Source organism: Sceloporus occidentalis, unplaced genomic scaffold (genome assembly GCF_023333645.1).
Source record: "Sceloporus occidentalis isolate IW3139 unplaced genomic scaffold, rSceOcc1.0.p SCAF_1, whole genome shotgun sequence".
Taxonomy (NCBI): Eukaryota; Metazoa; Chordata; class Lepidosauria; order Squamata; family Phrynosomatidae; genus Sceloporus; species Sceloporus occidentalis.
In genome coordinates, this window is record NW_028316981.1 from 30,418,891 (window position 1) to 30,434,647 (window position 15,757).

Below are 15,757 nucleotides of genomic sequence, written 5' to 3' on the forward strand. Positions count from 1 at the left end.
CCATTCAGCTGTGGGTGAGATTAAAGCCAATTGACATGCGCCAGGGTTCACAATAAAATTGTGCAAGGTGTTTAAAAGACAGCTCCTCACTTCTTTACATGCTGTTCAATCTTGGCTCCCCTTTCACTTGTGAAATGTTGCAACTGATGTAGCAAGGCAACTGCAGCTACTTAATTATTGATTCACATGCAAAGGTGAATTCTGGAAGTTTGCATGACATTTGTTCCATACTCCTCACATTTTACATATTACTGGGTGATAAACACCATATGATGTATTTGACAGAGATCCATAGAAGTAGGCATCACAAGAAGACACGGAAAACATTCAGAATGAATCAGCTCTTAAAACCTTATGAAAGCTTTAGGTTCACATTCACCACTGGCTAAGCAAACACACACACACACACACTGCAGCAATTATTGTAAAGAGTTATTTAGCAATCTCCATGAAGATCATTAGTTTTTGCACACATACAAAGAGAGAGAGAGAAAGAGAGGGGGGGGGGGGAAAGAAAGAAAGAAAGAAAGAAAGAAAGAAAGAAAGAAAGAAAGAGGGAGAGAGAGAGACAGAGAGACAGAGAGCATATAATGCTTACGGGCACATCCACGTATTTGGAAGCTGCTTTCACCTGAAACAGAAACATAACTTAGATTAATGTTTGTATTTTCATGATATACAAACAATACATAAAGTGGGCAACAAAATATGGAATTTGCAGTGTTTTTGGAAAACGTAAAAGAATACTATTCCATATACTGACCAATTTGTATTGATTATTTTTTTTTTAAACAACCAATTCTATATTTGAAGTCGAAGGCTTTCAAGGCCGGTATCCATAGTTTTTTGTGGGTTTTTCGGGCTATGTGGCCATGTTCTAGCAGAGCTTCTTCCTGATGTTTCGCCAGCATCTGTGGCTGGCATCTTCAGAGAATGTTTGCTTGGAAAGGACTTGGCTATATATATTGTGTGACCTGGAAAGGCAGGAGTGATTTGCATGTATATTGTTTGTTGCTAATGGCAGTCCTCAGGGTGTGAGGGTCTGCACAAGAGGATTAGTGTCTGCTTGATTAGTGCTCATTGTCTGCTGGGAAACCCCTGACCCTGGGAGATTTCTCATTTGCATTTGTTTAGTCTTCAGCTTGCTATCTTTCAGGACTGGTAGCCAAACTTTGTTTACTTTAAGGGTTTCCTCTTTCCTGTTGAAATTGTCCAGGTGTTTGTGGATTTCAGTGGCTTCCCTGTGCATCCTGACATGGTAGTGGTTGGCATGGTCCAGAACTTCGGTGTTTTCAAACAGTATTTTATGCCCAGGATGGTTTGTGGCATGTTCTGTTACTGCTGATTGTTCTGGCTGGCCCAGTCTGCAGTGTCTCTCGTGTTCCTTGATTCTTGTTTGCACACTGCGTTTGGTGGTCCCTATGTAGACTTGTCCTGCCTTTCCAGGTCACACAGTATATATAGCCAAGTCTTTTCCAGGCAAACATTCTCTGAAGATGCCAGCCACAGATGCTGGTGAAACGTCAGGAAGAAACTCTGCTAGAACATGGAAACATAGCCCGAAAAACCCACAAAAAAAATTCTATATTGTTTGATATTGATAAATAGCCAAGATAGTGTTTTTATAGTGTAATTTCCTTGTTGGTTTTATTGTACTGTTGCATTTTATACTCTAAGCCGCCGATCTGCAGAAAGGCGGGATATAAATAAATATTTTATTATTATTATTATTATTATTTTATTATTATATGGCACTGCAACTTAATTATAGAGAAGCAAACTGAAAGTCTGAGAGGTAAAATACAATACTAAGAAAAACACTTACAACAGAGTTAGTGTTAAGACGAATTAGATGAACAATTTTTTTGGCTTCAGTGTTATACTGACAAATAGGGGTTTCCTGTTACATTACTCTGTAAGTCCAAGAAACTCCACAGTATGAGTCTGCCCTGTGCTACCAAAGGAATGAGGGTTACTCTAGCTGACACTAGGAGATCAACAAGATGCAGTTCCTTCTAGGAGGCCTCAAGTATCTTACATCATGCTCATGACATTGGAAGGAGTTCCACTGCAGTGGCTCCCATGACACTGGAATGCACTGGGAATTATGGTCATCTAGGTGTTGCTAGACTGAAACTCCTATCTGCTTACTCCAGCATTGTCAGTCATGGAACTTGCAATCTAGTGACAACCAGATGACCACATGTCCAGCCCCACAGTAGACGAATGTAAGAAGAGAGCCAACGAATTTAGGATCTGTTACAATGACTTCTCCCCACGAGAGCAATATGCTGGCCTCTGGTATGGCAAATTGTGGGGACATCATAACAATACATTGTTATCACAGGGGCAGCAGTAGCTTTTGAATTTATTGTGCAGAAATTATAGAAGACAGTTGAACAGAGAAATAATTTGTTTTGTTTCTTTTGAGAACCCTTACAGCAATAGAAGAATATTGTGTTGGACACAACACAGGTTTTCAGCAAACAAAATGGATTTAAATCCACCACAGCTTCTACTGGAGGAACAAGAGAAGAAAGGAGGTGATTTTTGCCAATTTACTCTTCCTCTTACTCAGCACCCTCTCCTAAACTATTGTTGAGGGATCCCTAACTCTCAAGAAGACCTTCCAAGTGGGGCACAAAGCACAATAGGCTATAAAGGCAAAGTGTGAAAATGACAAACACTGGCTCTCTCCTGAGAGAGGGAGAAAACATTCATAGAAGATCTCACTTTCTCCTCTCATGGGTGGCAACAACAGGAAAAAACATGTTTCAAACTACTGAACAGGCTAAAGCTATAAGAAAGGGGTTTCATAATTATCTCCACCAGCATGGTGTAGCAGTTTGAGCATTGAACTAGTGCTCCAAGAGACCAGGGTTTGAATGCCCACTCAGCCATGGAAACCCAGCAAGCCAAACTCCCTCAGCCTCAGAGGCAACAACAAACCTCCACTGAATAAATCTTGCCAAGAAAGTGTTGTGACTCCTGGTGCATTTGAGACAGGCTGCATGAATAAAAATCAACCACCTAGCTTCCACGTGTGAATTGGACCTGGTACTTCAATACTCTGAATATTCCAAGGCTACTGAGATGTGCAGAATTCAAAGACCTAGCCATGTTAGTCTGGATCAGTATGCAAAGGGATTTTGTAGCACCTTTGAGACAGAGAGAGAGAGAGAGAGAGAGAGAGAGAAGCATAGAGGAAGTAGACTTAAGTCTATGGACCTTATCAGATGAGGCACTTACCGATGTGCAAACGTTCCACAAATGTTGCTGAAGTGTTGCAGAAGCGTCAGAATTGTGATCATCTGTCGCACTTCTAAAGTCTAATTGAGGCTTCCCGCTTTCCTTCTGTTTTGGAATCGTTTGTGGAGAAGCCAGGAGGAGCCATTGTGTTAATAACGGGATATCCCATTATTAACAAAATGGCTCCTGCTGGCTTCTCCATGAATGCTTCCACAATGGAAGGAAAGTGGGAAGCCTCAATTACACTTTAGAAGTGCTCTGGATGATCACACCCCCAACACTTCTGCAACACTTCAGCAACATTTGGGGAGCATTGGTAAGTGCCTCGTCTGATAAGGGCCTATAAAAGCGTATGCTACCAATCTCTTTTTTCCCTCTTAGTTTCAAAGGTGCTACAAGATCCTTTGTATGCTTAAACATATAGCTTACCTTTCTACACTGCACTTTCCTGAAGGCAAAGGATGCTATATCATTTTTCAGCCTTTGACACTGCTAATACCCAAACTCCTTATTTCTTCTCTGCTGCCTTTCTTGATATATACAGCTGGGTGATATCTGAAGCTGGCAACAGACCTTGGGGGTGGGAGAGGGACGGGATGTATTTTCATGAGTTTCTTCCTCAGTGTATCTAACTGAACAGCTTACAGATGGACCTTAGAGAGACCCTTTTATGAAGGTACCATAATGAATCCCATCTGTAAGGGTGAGAATTTATGTAACAAGTATGCATTTAATTAGAATACATCCTTGATAACGATCCTTGTTTGGGTTCTAAAATGCTCACCTGCTTCTAAATATTTCTAAAGCTATTGGTAAAATAGCCTAAATAAAACACATATACACACACACCTGCATCTTGAGATGAATAAATTACACAGATTGTTATGTAATTACATAGTTTGTTATATAATATAATATTTATTATTATTTAACATAAATTACATTGTTAGTAGATGTGATCTCTTGTGAGGATGTATAAATTGAAATAATAAAATGAATAATACTGATATTACTATGGTTACTATTTATTTATTTATAAAAAATGTTTTATTCTACCCTATATTGTATGACTTCAAGGTAGTGTGCAAGTAAAATTAATATATTTGATTGTTACATTTTATTTTTTTAGTAAAATATTTATATGTTGCTCTCTTTCTAAAGATCACAAGGTGGCAATTACTAATACAGTTTGCTCTCTGTATCCATGGATTCAACCATTCATGTCATGAAAGTATATATATATTTAAACTCTACATAAAACAAACCATGATTTTGCCATTTTTTAAACCAGAGAGACAATTTTATTATGCCACTGTATAGAATGAAGTTTGCACCCCCATGGATTTTGGTATCTTGGGAGGTGAGTCCTGGAACCAAACCCAAATGATACCAAGGGCCCACTATAGTACTAACAGGACTAATACTAACCATACAGTATTAATGCATGCTTACTAATAGTATCTAAGCTAATAGTAGTACTAATACTATCCCAGTTGAAAGAAATATTGTTTGAATGAGATAGCAAGTATAAAAAAATGAATGTGCTGTACTCCTATAAGCAACAAGACACACAGGCCCATGTGGTCTTGCCAGTGGAAATCAATGCCTGCATTACCATCATTCACAGAGAGCCAGAAAGTGCAGAATTGTGATGGTAGGGAGAATAACTGGTACAGTGGTGCCTCGGGTTACGAAATTAATTCGTTCCGCTGTCAATTTCGTAACCCGAAAGGCTTTCGCAAGCCGAATCCCCATAGGCGCTAATGGGGAAAAGCCGCGATTCCGTGTGAAATCGCGCAGAAAAGCACCAAAAGTTTTTTCGTAACCCGAAAAAACTTTCTTAACCCGGAACAATAATTTCCTATGGGTTTTTTTCGTATCCTGAAAATTTCGTAACCTGGGTATTTCGTATCCCGAGGTACCACTGTATATACATATAAATTACTTCATTAGGGAAAGTTTCAATTATACATTATTATGTTTTTTTCCCCAGATTTTGAAAGCATTTGAGATGATGAACACTCAGGGAGGTTCGGTAGATATTTCTGTCATGTTATCTCCTTCTTTCTTGCTGATTCTTGGATTCCGTGGAAAGTCCATGGAGCTTCTTGGTCCCTGTTTGCATGGGCCAAATACCCATCCCCTTTCCTCTTCACAGGAAGTCCAGATGATGTGTGGCCCAAACCCTGAGACTGGTGTGAACAGACTGGATGATGCACAACCCATTAAGCACCAAACCTGGGGCATACCCCTCTTAATATGGACTAAAAAAACCCTCTGTTTGCTCTGGATCTTCCTGGAAGATCTGGAACCCTCTGATGTGATGCCAAGTGGCTGTTTAAAATGTGTCCCACTGTGTTGTCTGGTATGACCACCACTACCACGTGTCATTCACTCTGAGGTCAGAACAGGGCATCCACTGTGTGATTGAGGCTGGGGCTTCTTTCTGACCTTAAGAGCGAGTGACTCGTCACCATGGTGGCCACACTGGATGGCACAGTGGCATGCATGTATGAACAGCTGCCTGGCATTGGAACAGAGGGGGAAGACTGGGGAAGCTCTAGGCCAGGATACTCCAGGCTGCCCTGGAGTATCCTGTCTATCCCTGTTCTTTTGGATAATTTCTGCCCACTGAGGAATCTTACTTTTTTCTTGAAAAAATAGCTCCAAAGACTGATACACATTATACTAGCAGCCTGGCACATGCACATTGACTAGTCGTGGATGGGAATATACTTTTAGGTCATGTATTCTAAAACTCTATGGTTCTCAAATGTGACATTTCGCCACCATGTCCCCCCTTTCTCTTTGCCTTGTTTGCTCAGTTGTCAACTGCTTTTCCATTTTAGTCAAAAAAGCAAAATTGGATAGAATAAAGCAGGCCTGGGGGAACTGTCAGCAGCAGAGGGTCATGTTTTCCCATGCTGCAAAGCAAACTTTCAGCATCTCTAAGAATTGTTAGTATTGTTGCATTTAATGTTATATATGGAACTGGTCCACTTCTTCTTGTTTCTGGAATTGGTACTTAGATTATGGGACTTAAATTATGTGTACAGCTACCTATTTTACAGGAAGAATAATCTGGTGTTCCTCTTTATTTTCAGAAATTTTAAACAGGGAGGGAAAGGTGACTTCAGCTACATCATCACTGAGCAGTTATTTCAGCCTATGTACAGCCAATAGCTTTTCAAAACGTTGAAGGGAGTTCTGCACAGCCTGAGGTACTTATATACATTTTTTCACCCTTGCTATCATCTTTTGAGAGCTTTCTACCACTTCATGCAATAAATGATCAAAACATGTTCCCAGAAGTGAAACTGCATTGCTCTTTCAGAAATGTGTTCATCTTGATTTGCCTCTTGCAAATATGTAGCATAGATATATTTTTGAGGCGAGACAGCATCTAGAACAACTGCTGATCAATGAAGATCAAACAGAAGCATCAGTAACAGAAATAGCTGAGTTATTTCAATCTGTTTGATCTATCGATCAATCTTTCTACCTAGTTTAATGTTTAGCTATGATAACAAAATCAGGAATATAAACATAATGATTGGTTCTGGGTCTATGAAAAACCGTACATAGAAATAAGCCAGAAACAAAAAGGGCCATGGATAGCAAAATAAAACAAACATTTGCTACAATAACAACATAATATAATAACAACATAATATACTGATAATAAAGCCTGTATTCCACATTCCCTTCTCCCAAAACATGCAGAACTTAAAACACATGCGCGCACACACACACTCCCCAACCACAACTGCTTGTTTTTCATTAGAGTAAAATTTGGCTACATATATTGCAATTTCCACACTGCCGGATGTTGTGTGATTTTTAGCTAGTCTGTATCTCTTCAGGAATTATGTGACTTTTCTCGTGAAATCGCTCAGTTTTTGACAAAAAATTGTGCAGCTCAAAAATGAGATTGCCAGTAATTTCTCCCCAGGGTAAAATACGCTCTGTAGTTTTAATTAATGTAGCACTTCATTTTTTTCTCTTGATAGAGAAGCGACTCTTTAGATTATATGGAACACTGACAGCTGTCATCAGATTGGTTGCAATTCATTTTCTAAGTAGACATTCCTATCTAATGACTGGACTGCCAAATCTAAGAAACATTACTGAATATAGAAAACATCTTACTCAGCTATCTAACTAAAGGCAAAATGATATCCCATTTAGAAAAAAAAAAAAACCAAGAGATATTTCATAATGATGTGGTTAGTGAGAATGCTATTAGGACAACTGATGCATTAATTTTAAGTTGAATTTCACAGCAAAGATTGAAAATGAGGATTTCCTACTAGGTGATAAAACAGCCTGTCATAAGACCCCTAGTGACATGTCATTTTCTGAGAGACCGGACAACATTTGATGAAAGAAGTTGGTTGAAGCTTGGTCTTTCAAGAGATTTTTTAATACTTTGACCACATTGTTATTTGAGACGACTGGTTTTTAGATATAGCAGGATTGAGCAAATTGACTTTATTAGCATTGGATTTCTTGTTATTCTAAATCAAAGTTGATGCTACATATCAAAATAATTATGTGAAGCTGTCCTGGGTCCTTTAGGGATAATATGGGAGGCCTATACATATCGTTTTTATTTGGCTAAGCTCAGATGTTCAGATTCATCATTCTAAACAATAGAAGGAGTGATAGGACCATCCACTCCCCTCTTCCCTCTATTCCTCAATGCTTATATCCCTGTTTAACTCATTACAGTTAGCCATTACATTTGAAGAGGAAACTGTAGTTTAATGTCAATATAATAACCAGGATCATTAATAAATTTCATACCCTAGTTTAAGATCTTGGTTTAATGCAAAGAAACTAAAGGATGATCAGTGCCAACCAGTAAATGGTTTTTTTTTACTAGGAGCTAATGTTGTCAGCAAGATAGCTGAATGGTCATTGTCTCTACACCTTTTTAAATGTTTCTAGTTTTAATTACTTCACAGTCTATGGAACCAAATTCGTAATGTACTTTTTAGACTTAGTGATTTACTGTATATACCCGTCTATACGTCAAGAAATTTATGTGCAAAAATTGACCCCAAAATCCTGGGTCGATTTATATATGGGTCAATATGGTAATGCTGAAGATGGCAGCTCATTCAGTGACAAACATACACACACTTTCCTCCTCACTTTCCCTCAGTGCCTGGGAATGGGCTGCTGAAAGCAGAAAGAGTACAGGGCAATTTTTATTTGTATGGGAGCAACAGCTGATCCAGACACACACACACACACACACACCTTCCCCCCACTTTCCCTAGTCCAGCATGCATGCACACATGCACACTTTCTCTCCCTCCTTGCCTTAGCTCTGTTTATGTTTGGCTGTCCCCCAACTGACTCTTCACCCCCAACCTCCTCCTCACCCTCTGTGAGAAGGCAAGCCGGGCGCTGCAGACAACTGTGGATGGGCCAGCAGTAAAGAGCTTCCATTCCAGGGGTAGTCTATTGTAAAAGTAGGTGTTTTAGGGGGATTGAAGGGGCAGAGGGCACCTGTGCTCTTTGGTGCTTCCTCACTGCGGCAGAGAAACAGCCTCTGTTCCCTGCTGAGAAAATGCCAAAGAGCCAACATGGATCTGAGGAGCCTCAAAGTCTTACCCTTGACTTATCCACGGGTCATACCAAAATCCATAACTCTGGCCCCAAAACTTGCCTTCAACTTATACATGAGATCGACTTACAGTCAAGTATATACAGTACATTCCAGAAAAATGGCTTTTTGAAGAAAACTAGTTTTACGATGATTCAGCAAATATATTTTGCCAATGTTAAAGAAAGAAAAGAGGGGGGGGGGGAAATAGCCAAACACATTAATCACAGTGGAGGCAAAGGATTAAAACCTCTGTTCCTTTGCAGAACAGGTTAAGTTGAATTTACTTTCTACATACAACCCGGGAAATGAAACAGTGGCTAGCTATTCTTTAAAGTTGCATGTAGTTTGACCCTGGGAGCAAGAGGTAAAAAAAGAGATGGTTGCTTTGTAGGATTCACATTCCTAAACATTCTCTTTGATCCTGGAAAGGGTTTCTGTTTTATTTTATTCTGTGCAATTCCATTTAAAACTCAGTTCTCCTCTGAACTGATGGATTCATATTATTGTTGCTGTCTTTCTGATAAGAAGCAAAACAGAATGCTGAGCATTAGAAGAGAATAGTTGCTTGTAAATGTCCAATCTCATGATATCCATCCTACACTGCAAGATGAATCACAGAATCATAGAATCGTAGAGTTGGAAGAGACTGCAAGGGCCATCCAGTCCAACCCCCTGCCATGCAGGAAATCTAAATCAAAGCATCCCCGACAGATGTCCATCCAACCTCTAAGGAAGGAGATTGAAAGCATGATATCAAGCAAAACTAGTTGGTGAGATGTCAGGTCTGCCCTTTCCTCTCCATTCTTTATCTACATGCCAGATTGCCACTACCTATTTTTTCAGTATTTCAGTTTTTCAACATGATATAGTCACTTTGGAATGAATTTGCTCTATACCTCCGGCTCTTCTCCTTGAGATTCAACCATCCATAGACATGTCTGAAATGCAGGTTCTTGAGCCTGGTTTTGCACTGCATTTTTTTTTAGTGCCCAAGACATCTCCATAACTATTGTGGAAATCTAACTAGTCAGGATAAACACCTTGTGCCCATAACCACCAGCTCTGTGGATCTGTAGGAGAGCCAGTACAGACCACAAAATCCTTTGTGTGAGCCATCAGAAGTGCTAAATAAACACATCCTCCTCCTAAATTAAAGCCAATTGGATGTGCCCCAAATTTCATTGGTGTAACTGGAATCAGTCAGAACATCCACGCCACTCACTGTAAATAATGCAGTGCAGTGTCAGAGAGGCAATATCCATCAAGGAAGAGCTTGAATCTTCAGAATATTAACTGGTCTACTAGGACTTGTGTTGGCTCTTACAGAGCTCCCAAAGCAGCCACCTCCTTATCTTTTTCTGTTGGTACCCAAAAACACATAATGCTGATGACAGCATATCACAAAAGGGAGGTGAGCTTTACATACAAGCGTGTAAATTATTCTCCAACTAGGACAGAGAATGGAAATTAGAAGCTGGAGAACAATAAGTACTTGCTGAAATTACATAGAATCCATCATGGTTTATATACTATCTTTCACCAAAAACTAAAGGCATTTTTATTTCACTGGGCTTTTAAGTTTGCTTTTTGCTGCTAGTTTTAATGTGTAGCATCTTTTATTCTTCCTGTCATCAGGTTTGTGTTTTCCTTTGCATGGCTGTTGTTGTTGTTACTATTCCTATACCATTACATTAAGCACTATAATAAAGTGATGAATGGACTGTGTTGGTCCAACAGAGTATGGTTGAAGAACAGCTATTCCAATAGGTATTGTTATCTGTTGAGAAAAAGTTTGTCTTTTTCAGTCTTTGAAAAAAAAATCATGGAATTCTAAATCTCGATCTGGGGTTTTGCAACAAGTGAAAAGTATAATTATATGCATAATTATATGTATCACCAATGTCATGATTTCAGGAATCATGTCTACAAAGTAGACATCTACCGTTTCTATTCCTGACCATTTACCCTATGGCCCAGAACCCAGAATGAGATGCTTTTACACCAGCGGAAGAGTCCTGGAACCCTAAGTATGGGTGAGGGTGGACCATTATATCTTGCACTAAGGCAGTGTCTCTGCTAGAGATTTCCACAGATGTGAAGAAGCAAGGACACAAAGGGAATAATATCCCCATTTCTACTCTTGAATAGAGTTCCTCACCAGCAGCCAGACTCAAGAAACTGCCTCAGCTCAGGAGAAATCATACCACCTCTGCCACTCCAGTCCCAAGGGCAGAAGGACTTATCATATCACAAACTGCAGACTCTTTAAATGGAAACAAACAAACAAGGCCATACAGTACCTGTACAGTTATTTCAACCCTTTGGGGCAACAGTCATATACTGGCTTTCTGGAGCTGCATCCACACTGTAGAAATTAACTCAGTTTGACATCCCTTTAACTGCTATGCCTCAGTGCTATTGAATTCTGGGAACTATAGTTTTGTGAGACATTTAGCTGTCTCTGTCAGAAACTCTGGTGCCACAACAAACTATAAAACCCAGAATTTCACTGCACTGAGCCATGACAGTTAGTGGGGGTCAAACTGGGTTATTTCTGCAGTGCTGATGCAGCCTGACTGAGGCTCTGCTGGTTAAACTAGCCTTGCTTCTGAGTTTTATAGTGCTGACTTTGAATGTTCATTGTGAGTTCCACTCTGTTGCCTGCCTGCCTCTTAACTCCTATAGTCCGCCTCTTCTTGTGCTCCCTGATTCCTCCAGTCCTTGGTATGCTGCTATGCAGGAAAGCAGGAAAGTCTTCTAATGCTTCCAGATTCTGGGGAGCAAATTTCAAAGCCACATTGCCCCCAAAGTACCTTCAAAAACAACCAACCAAACCCCAGAAGATATCACAGTAGGAAAATAGGACACATACACAAGCACAGCCTAGGTGTAGCAACTGATGAAAGGCTCTCCCTCCATCTTGACTGCCAGTGCAGTGGCTTCAGAAAGAGAGACCAGCAGCTGATATCTGCTGGACTTAATTCTCTCCTCCAATGCCATCCCCTTTCTCTTGTGTGTGGTGCAAGACTGAGAGCAGAGAACTGTCAAATTAACAATTGTAACCTGCTCATGTGAAGTGCCATGTACAATGATCATACTATATAAATAATTAAATGATGGTGATGATTCACTTATTCTCCCTCTCTCCTCTGATTTTCATCCTATGTTTTCCCAAGTAACAGATGCAGCGAACATGCTTCCTTTCTCTTCACAACAACACTGGGAGTTAGCTTAAGCTGAGAGATAGTGACTGGCTCAAGATCAGCCACCATATTTGTGTCTGAGTGGAAATCTGAACTGAAATCTCCCCCATTAGGTTCAACACTCTGTATTACATTGTCTTCTGTTTGGAGGATTTCATAAAGGTGTATTATTACTTATCTGTATTACTTTAATCCTCTTTGTTTTATTACATTTATACTCTCTTATCATGGAATCCAACGTGGTGTGTACATGTTTCCCAGTCCTGATTAGACAGAGACCTGCTTAGCTTCAGCAAGGTGTTATAATATGGATCATGCAAGTGTGATTTAAGTATAATCATCATCATCCTAAAGCTATGAACCATGGATAAATATAAAGCAGACATTGCAAAGTCGTCCCCCCCCCCCCGCCTTTCTAAGCAAAATATTATAAAGATGGATACAAAAAGCAGGGGCAACTTACAGTAAACGAGAGGAAAGAAGAAAACAATGTCCCTTCATCATATCTGGATAGTTTGGCCAGGACTCCTTCCAGAATGGTGACAAACTGAAAACAGATAGATTTCAATCACACACAAAAAATAAATCCCAAACCAGAAGATTCTCAAAAAATGACTGCAGTTGAACAGCTCAAAAGTAAGTCTATTGAGGTTTATGGGATTTTACATGTATATATACTGATTAGGATGAAAACTGTCAGTTGGAAACAAAATGCCACTGACATGATATACATATAAAATTCTGGCCTCTGTCTAGCAGAGAAATTCCTTGCAGAAGATAAAAGAAACCTACAGGTGTGCATGCAGGTGTATATGTGTAATCGATCTATTCTAGAGTAAAGGTTTGATATTGTTTGCAACTGACAAATGGCCCTAAAATACTAGCTCTGTGTCATGGTATGAATTTATAAAGAGAACCAATGACAGTCTTCCCCTTTTTGGCAGCAGAAAAAATTTAATTCAGCTGTGTATAAATTGATAATTAGTTATAAATAGTCTATGGCAGGAGGCACTGCTGATTGCTTGTGATAACTATAATTTTGCAGAATTTTATTTATTTATTTGTTGGGTAACTTGAAATTAGACAATTTCAAAAGAGAAACATTTCAACTAAAATATTTCTTCTTATTTTTCTTCCACCTAAAATATTTCCATCTTCAAGTAACTTGGATATTTCTTATTTGGGTTTCTAATATCTAATTTGGGTTTCTAATTTGGGCAAAGACAATGTTCCTGTTTTGGGATATCTAAATATTTTTCAGTGTAGTGAAACAAATGAAGGAATTAATTAACGAACCCAAACTTTAAAATACAGACTGTATTCTTAATAAATTTAGGATAATCACAGCACAGCCACTCTGACATGATAGTCATCCTTTGTACACTAGGGAAGAGAATGTTATGTTGATGCTGAGTGCTGTGAAAGCTAATTATGGTTCAACTCTCAAGCATAAGGTGCAAGAAATGCCTTGCTTCTGGTAATATCAAATTGATTTGTAAGTTTCTGAAGGAGGCTCAGAGCAAGATGCATCAGCCAATATGTTCCTTATACTTAATCATAACTGTGTCCCTTTCAGTGTTCTGCGTGTTCAGCTAAAATTGGAATTAATGAAGAAATGGAATCATGTCACATTTTAAGAATTACAGCTTCTCTGTCAGAGAGCTCTGGTGCTACAATAAAGTACAATTCTCAGGATTTCCTAGCACTGAGCCAGGGCAGTTAAAGCTGTCTCAAACTGGATTATTTCTGCAGTGTGCTTAGGACCAAAGTCTACAGAAGGGTACTAATAGATGCAAAAATTACCCTGGTCAAAAATAACAGCTGGAATGGGAATTCATCTGATGACATTAGTGTCAGAGTAGTGGTTGGATAAGTTATTCTTTGGATTATAGCTCCCAGAATTCTCCAGCCAGCAAGGATCCAGAAGCTGTAGTCCACTAAAGCAATGTTTCCAAGTTATGGTCAAAGGAGATTCTTATGGGCATAAAGGGAAAATAAGTGGTAGGTGGTGAGCTGGAAAGTGGAGAGGATGTGTGACTCTGGTGGAAGAACGAGTGCAATGATATGTCATGAAACCATTGATAAAGGAGCTAGAGATTGGTGTGCACCTAGAGGATGTGCCTTTCCTATTCAGGAGATAACCTTCTAAGGGCTGCCCCTGGAAGCTGGCACCTTGAAGGTGATGTGACCAAGTTCTGTAAAACAGCAGCACTACAGACTGTGTCCTGATCTGAAACTTGTAGGTTGAACACCCTCATCTTACCCAATTTGACACAGACTGCAATCATGAAACAGTTAATCTGTCAAAACTGCTTAATATGTCATGTATTAATGGAAATGCTCTTCTTTAAAAAGGAGTGATGTTAACAGTGAAATACTTCACCTGAAGCTGAAGATTACCTTTGCTACTAGGAGTGTTATCATTTCTTTGACGGTTTCTTCAATTAGTTCATCTATTTTGGAATGATACTGGTGCTAAGGAGGGGGGGAAAGATGGAAGGGAGATATTATTAATACAGATCAATAGAAATGCACATTTCTACCTTAGATGTTGCTATCAGCTATGATATTTAGATCAACACGTTCTCTAGTGTAGTAGGCAGTAATGGCTTAACATTTATGCAAGGCTTTCTTTTGTTCTGTTTTACTAAGAAGGCTTTGATAAGATTTTGTGAACAATGGTCAAACTTTAGGATTAGTTCCATGCATGCAGCTTAGATGACTTTTAATGCGACTCAAATGCATGCAGTGGAGGACAACGTCCAGTATCTTTCTGTTATATGTAAATCAAGGTAATAGGAGGACAGTGGTGAGAGTCAGCACATCACATCTATTCTTTAATTCTATTTCATGATGAAATTAAGACATCCACATTTTACAAAGATTTAAACAACTACTGAAACACACTTCACACCATAAAGCAATAAAGCAGCTGTCTCTTGGCTCATGGCAAAGATGCTGTGAGTCAGAGAGAACTGACAAAGGAGTAGATTTTTAAGCAAACAGGCTGAAGTAAGTGGAGCCACAGGGTGCAAAAGGCTGATCACTGCCAAGCAGAATTTAATCTCTAGACTTCACTTGGGGACAAAGAAATTAGCCCAAGAGACAGAAAAGTTCCAATGCATGTGCTTCTCAAGCACGTAAGTGAATTGGGGTTTTTAATCACCAAGTGTAAAAATGATGAAGTCCTGGGTATTCTGAATCATGTATAAGATGGCAAGTGAAGCACCAGGGTCCCTCCATTTATTCCATGCTGGGGCAGTAGGTCAGTGCCAAATCATAGAAAAGACTGACACCAACTGAACTTTCAGTGTCACTTGCTACAAAGCACCAGAATTTTCCACAAAGCTCTTCAGAGTTTTACCTACCCAATTATTGACTAGATCAAACCTTGCCAAGCTACTGAGCTATCAGAGAATCATCAAGGGACACCATTTCAGGCAGGATATGTGTGTTTTCTGATATTTCTTTAAAACAAATCCTCCTCCTCCTCCTCCTCCTCCTGCTTCTTCTGCTTCTTCTTCCTTCTCCTTTCTTTTTTTAAACTAAGCTTCTCATTGTTGAGCAAACATTGCAGTGCATCATTTTGTTTTCCCAAAGAACAGGAGCAATATTTAATATATGATTATCCCCCCCAACCCCTCTCTCCCACATTAAATAAAACACTGAAAGCACTGATCTTAGTCAC

The 15,757-nt window shown here is 39.4% G+C and overlaps 1 protein-coding gene across 21 annotated transcripts in view; it reads right to left on the reverse strand.

The window, feature by feature from the left end:
* CADPS (calcium dependent secretion activator) overlaps positions 1 to 15,757 on the reverse strand; it is a 452,259-nt gene that overhangs the window by 56,087 nt on the left and 380,415 nt on the right. For all 21 annotated transcript variants that reach the window (XM_089518937.1, XM_089518931.1, XM_089518899.1 and 18 more), the window contains 3 exons: positions 14,470 to 14,544; positions 12,533 to 12,616; positions 599 to 631 (listed from right to left, as the gene is read on the reverse strand). In XM_089518937.1, coding sequence (XP_089375063.1) covers positions 599 to 631; positions 12,533 to 12,616; positions 14,470 to 14,544 — 192 coding nt within the window. The remainder of the gene's footprint in view (positions 1 to 598; positions 632 to 12,532; positions 12,617 to 14,469; positions 14,545 to 15,757) is intronic.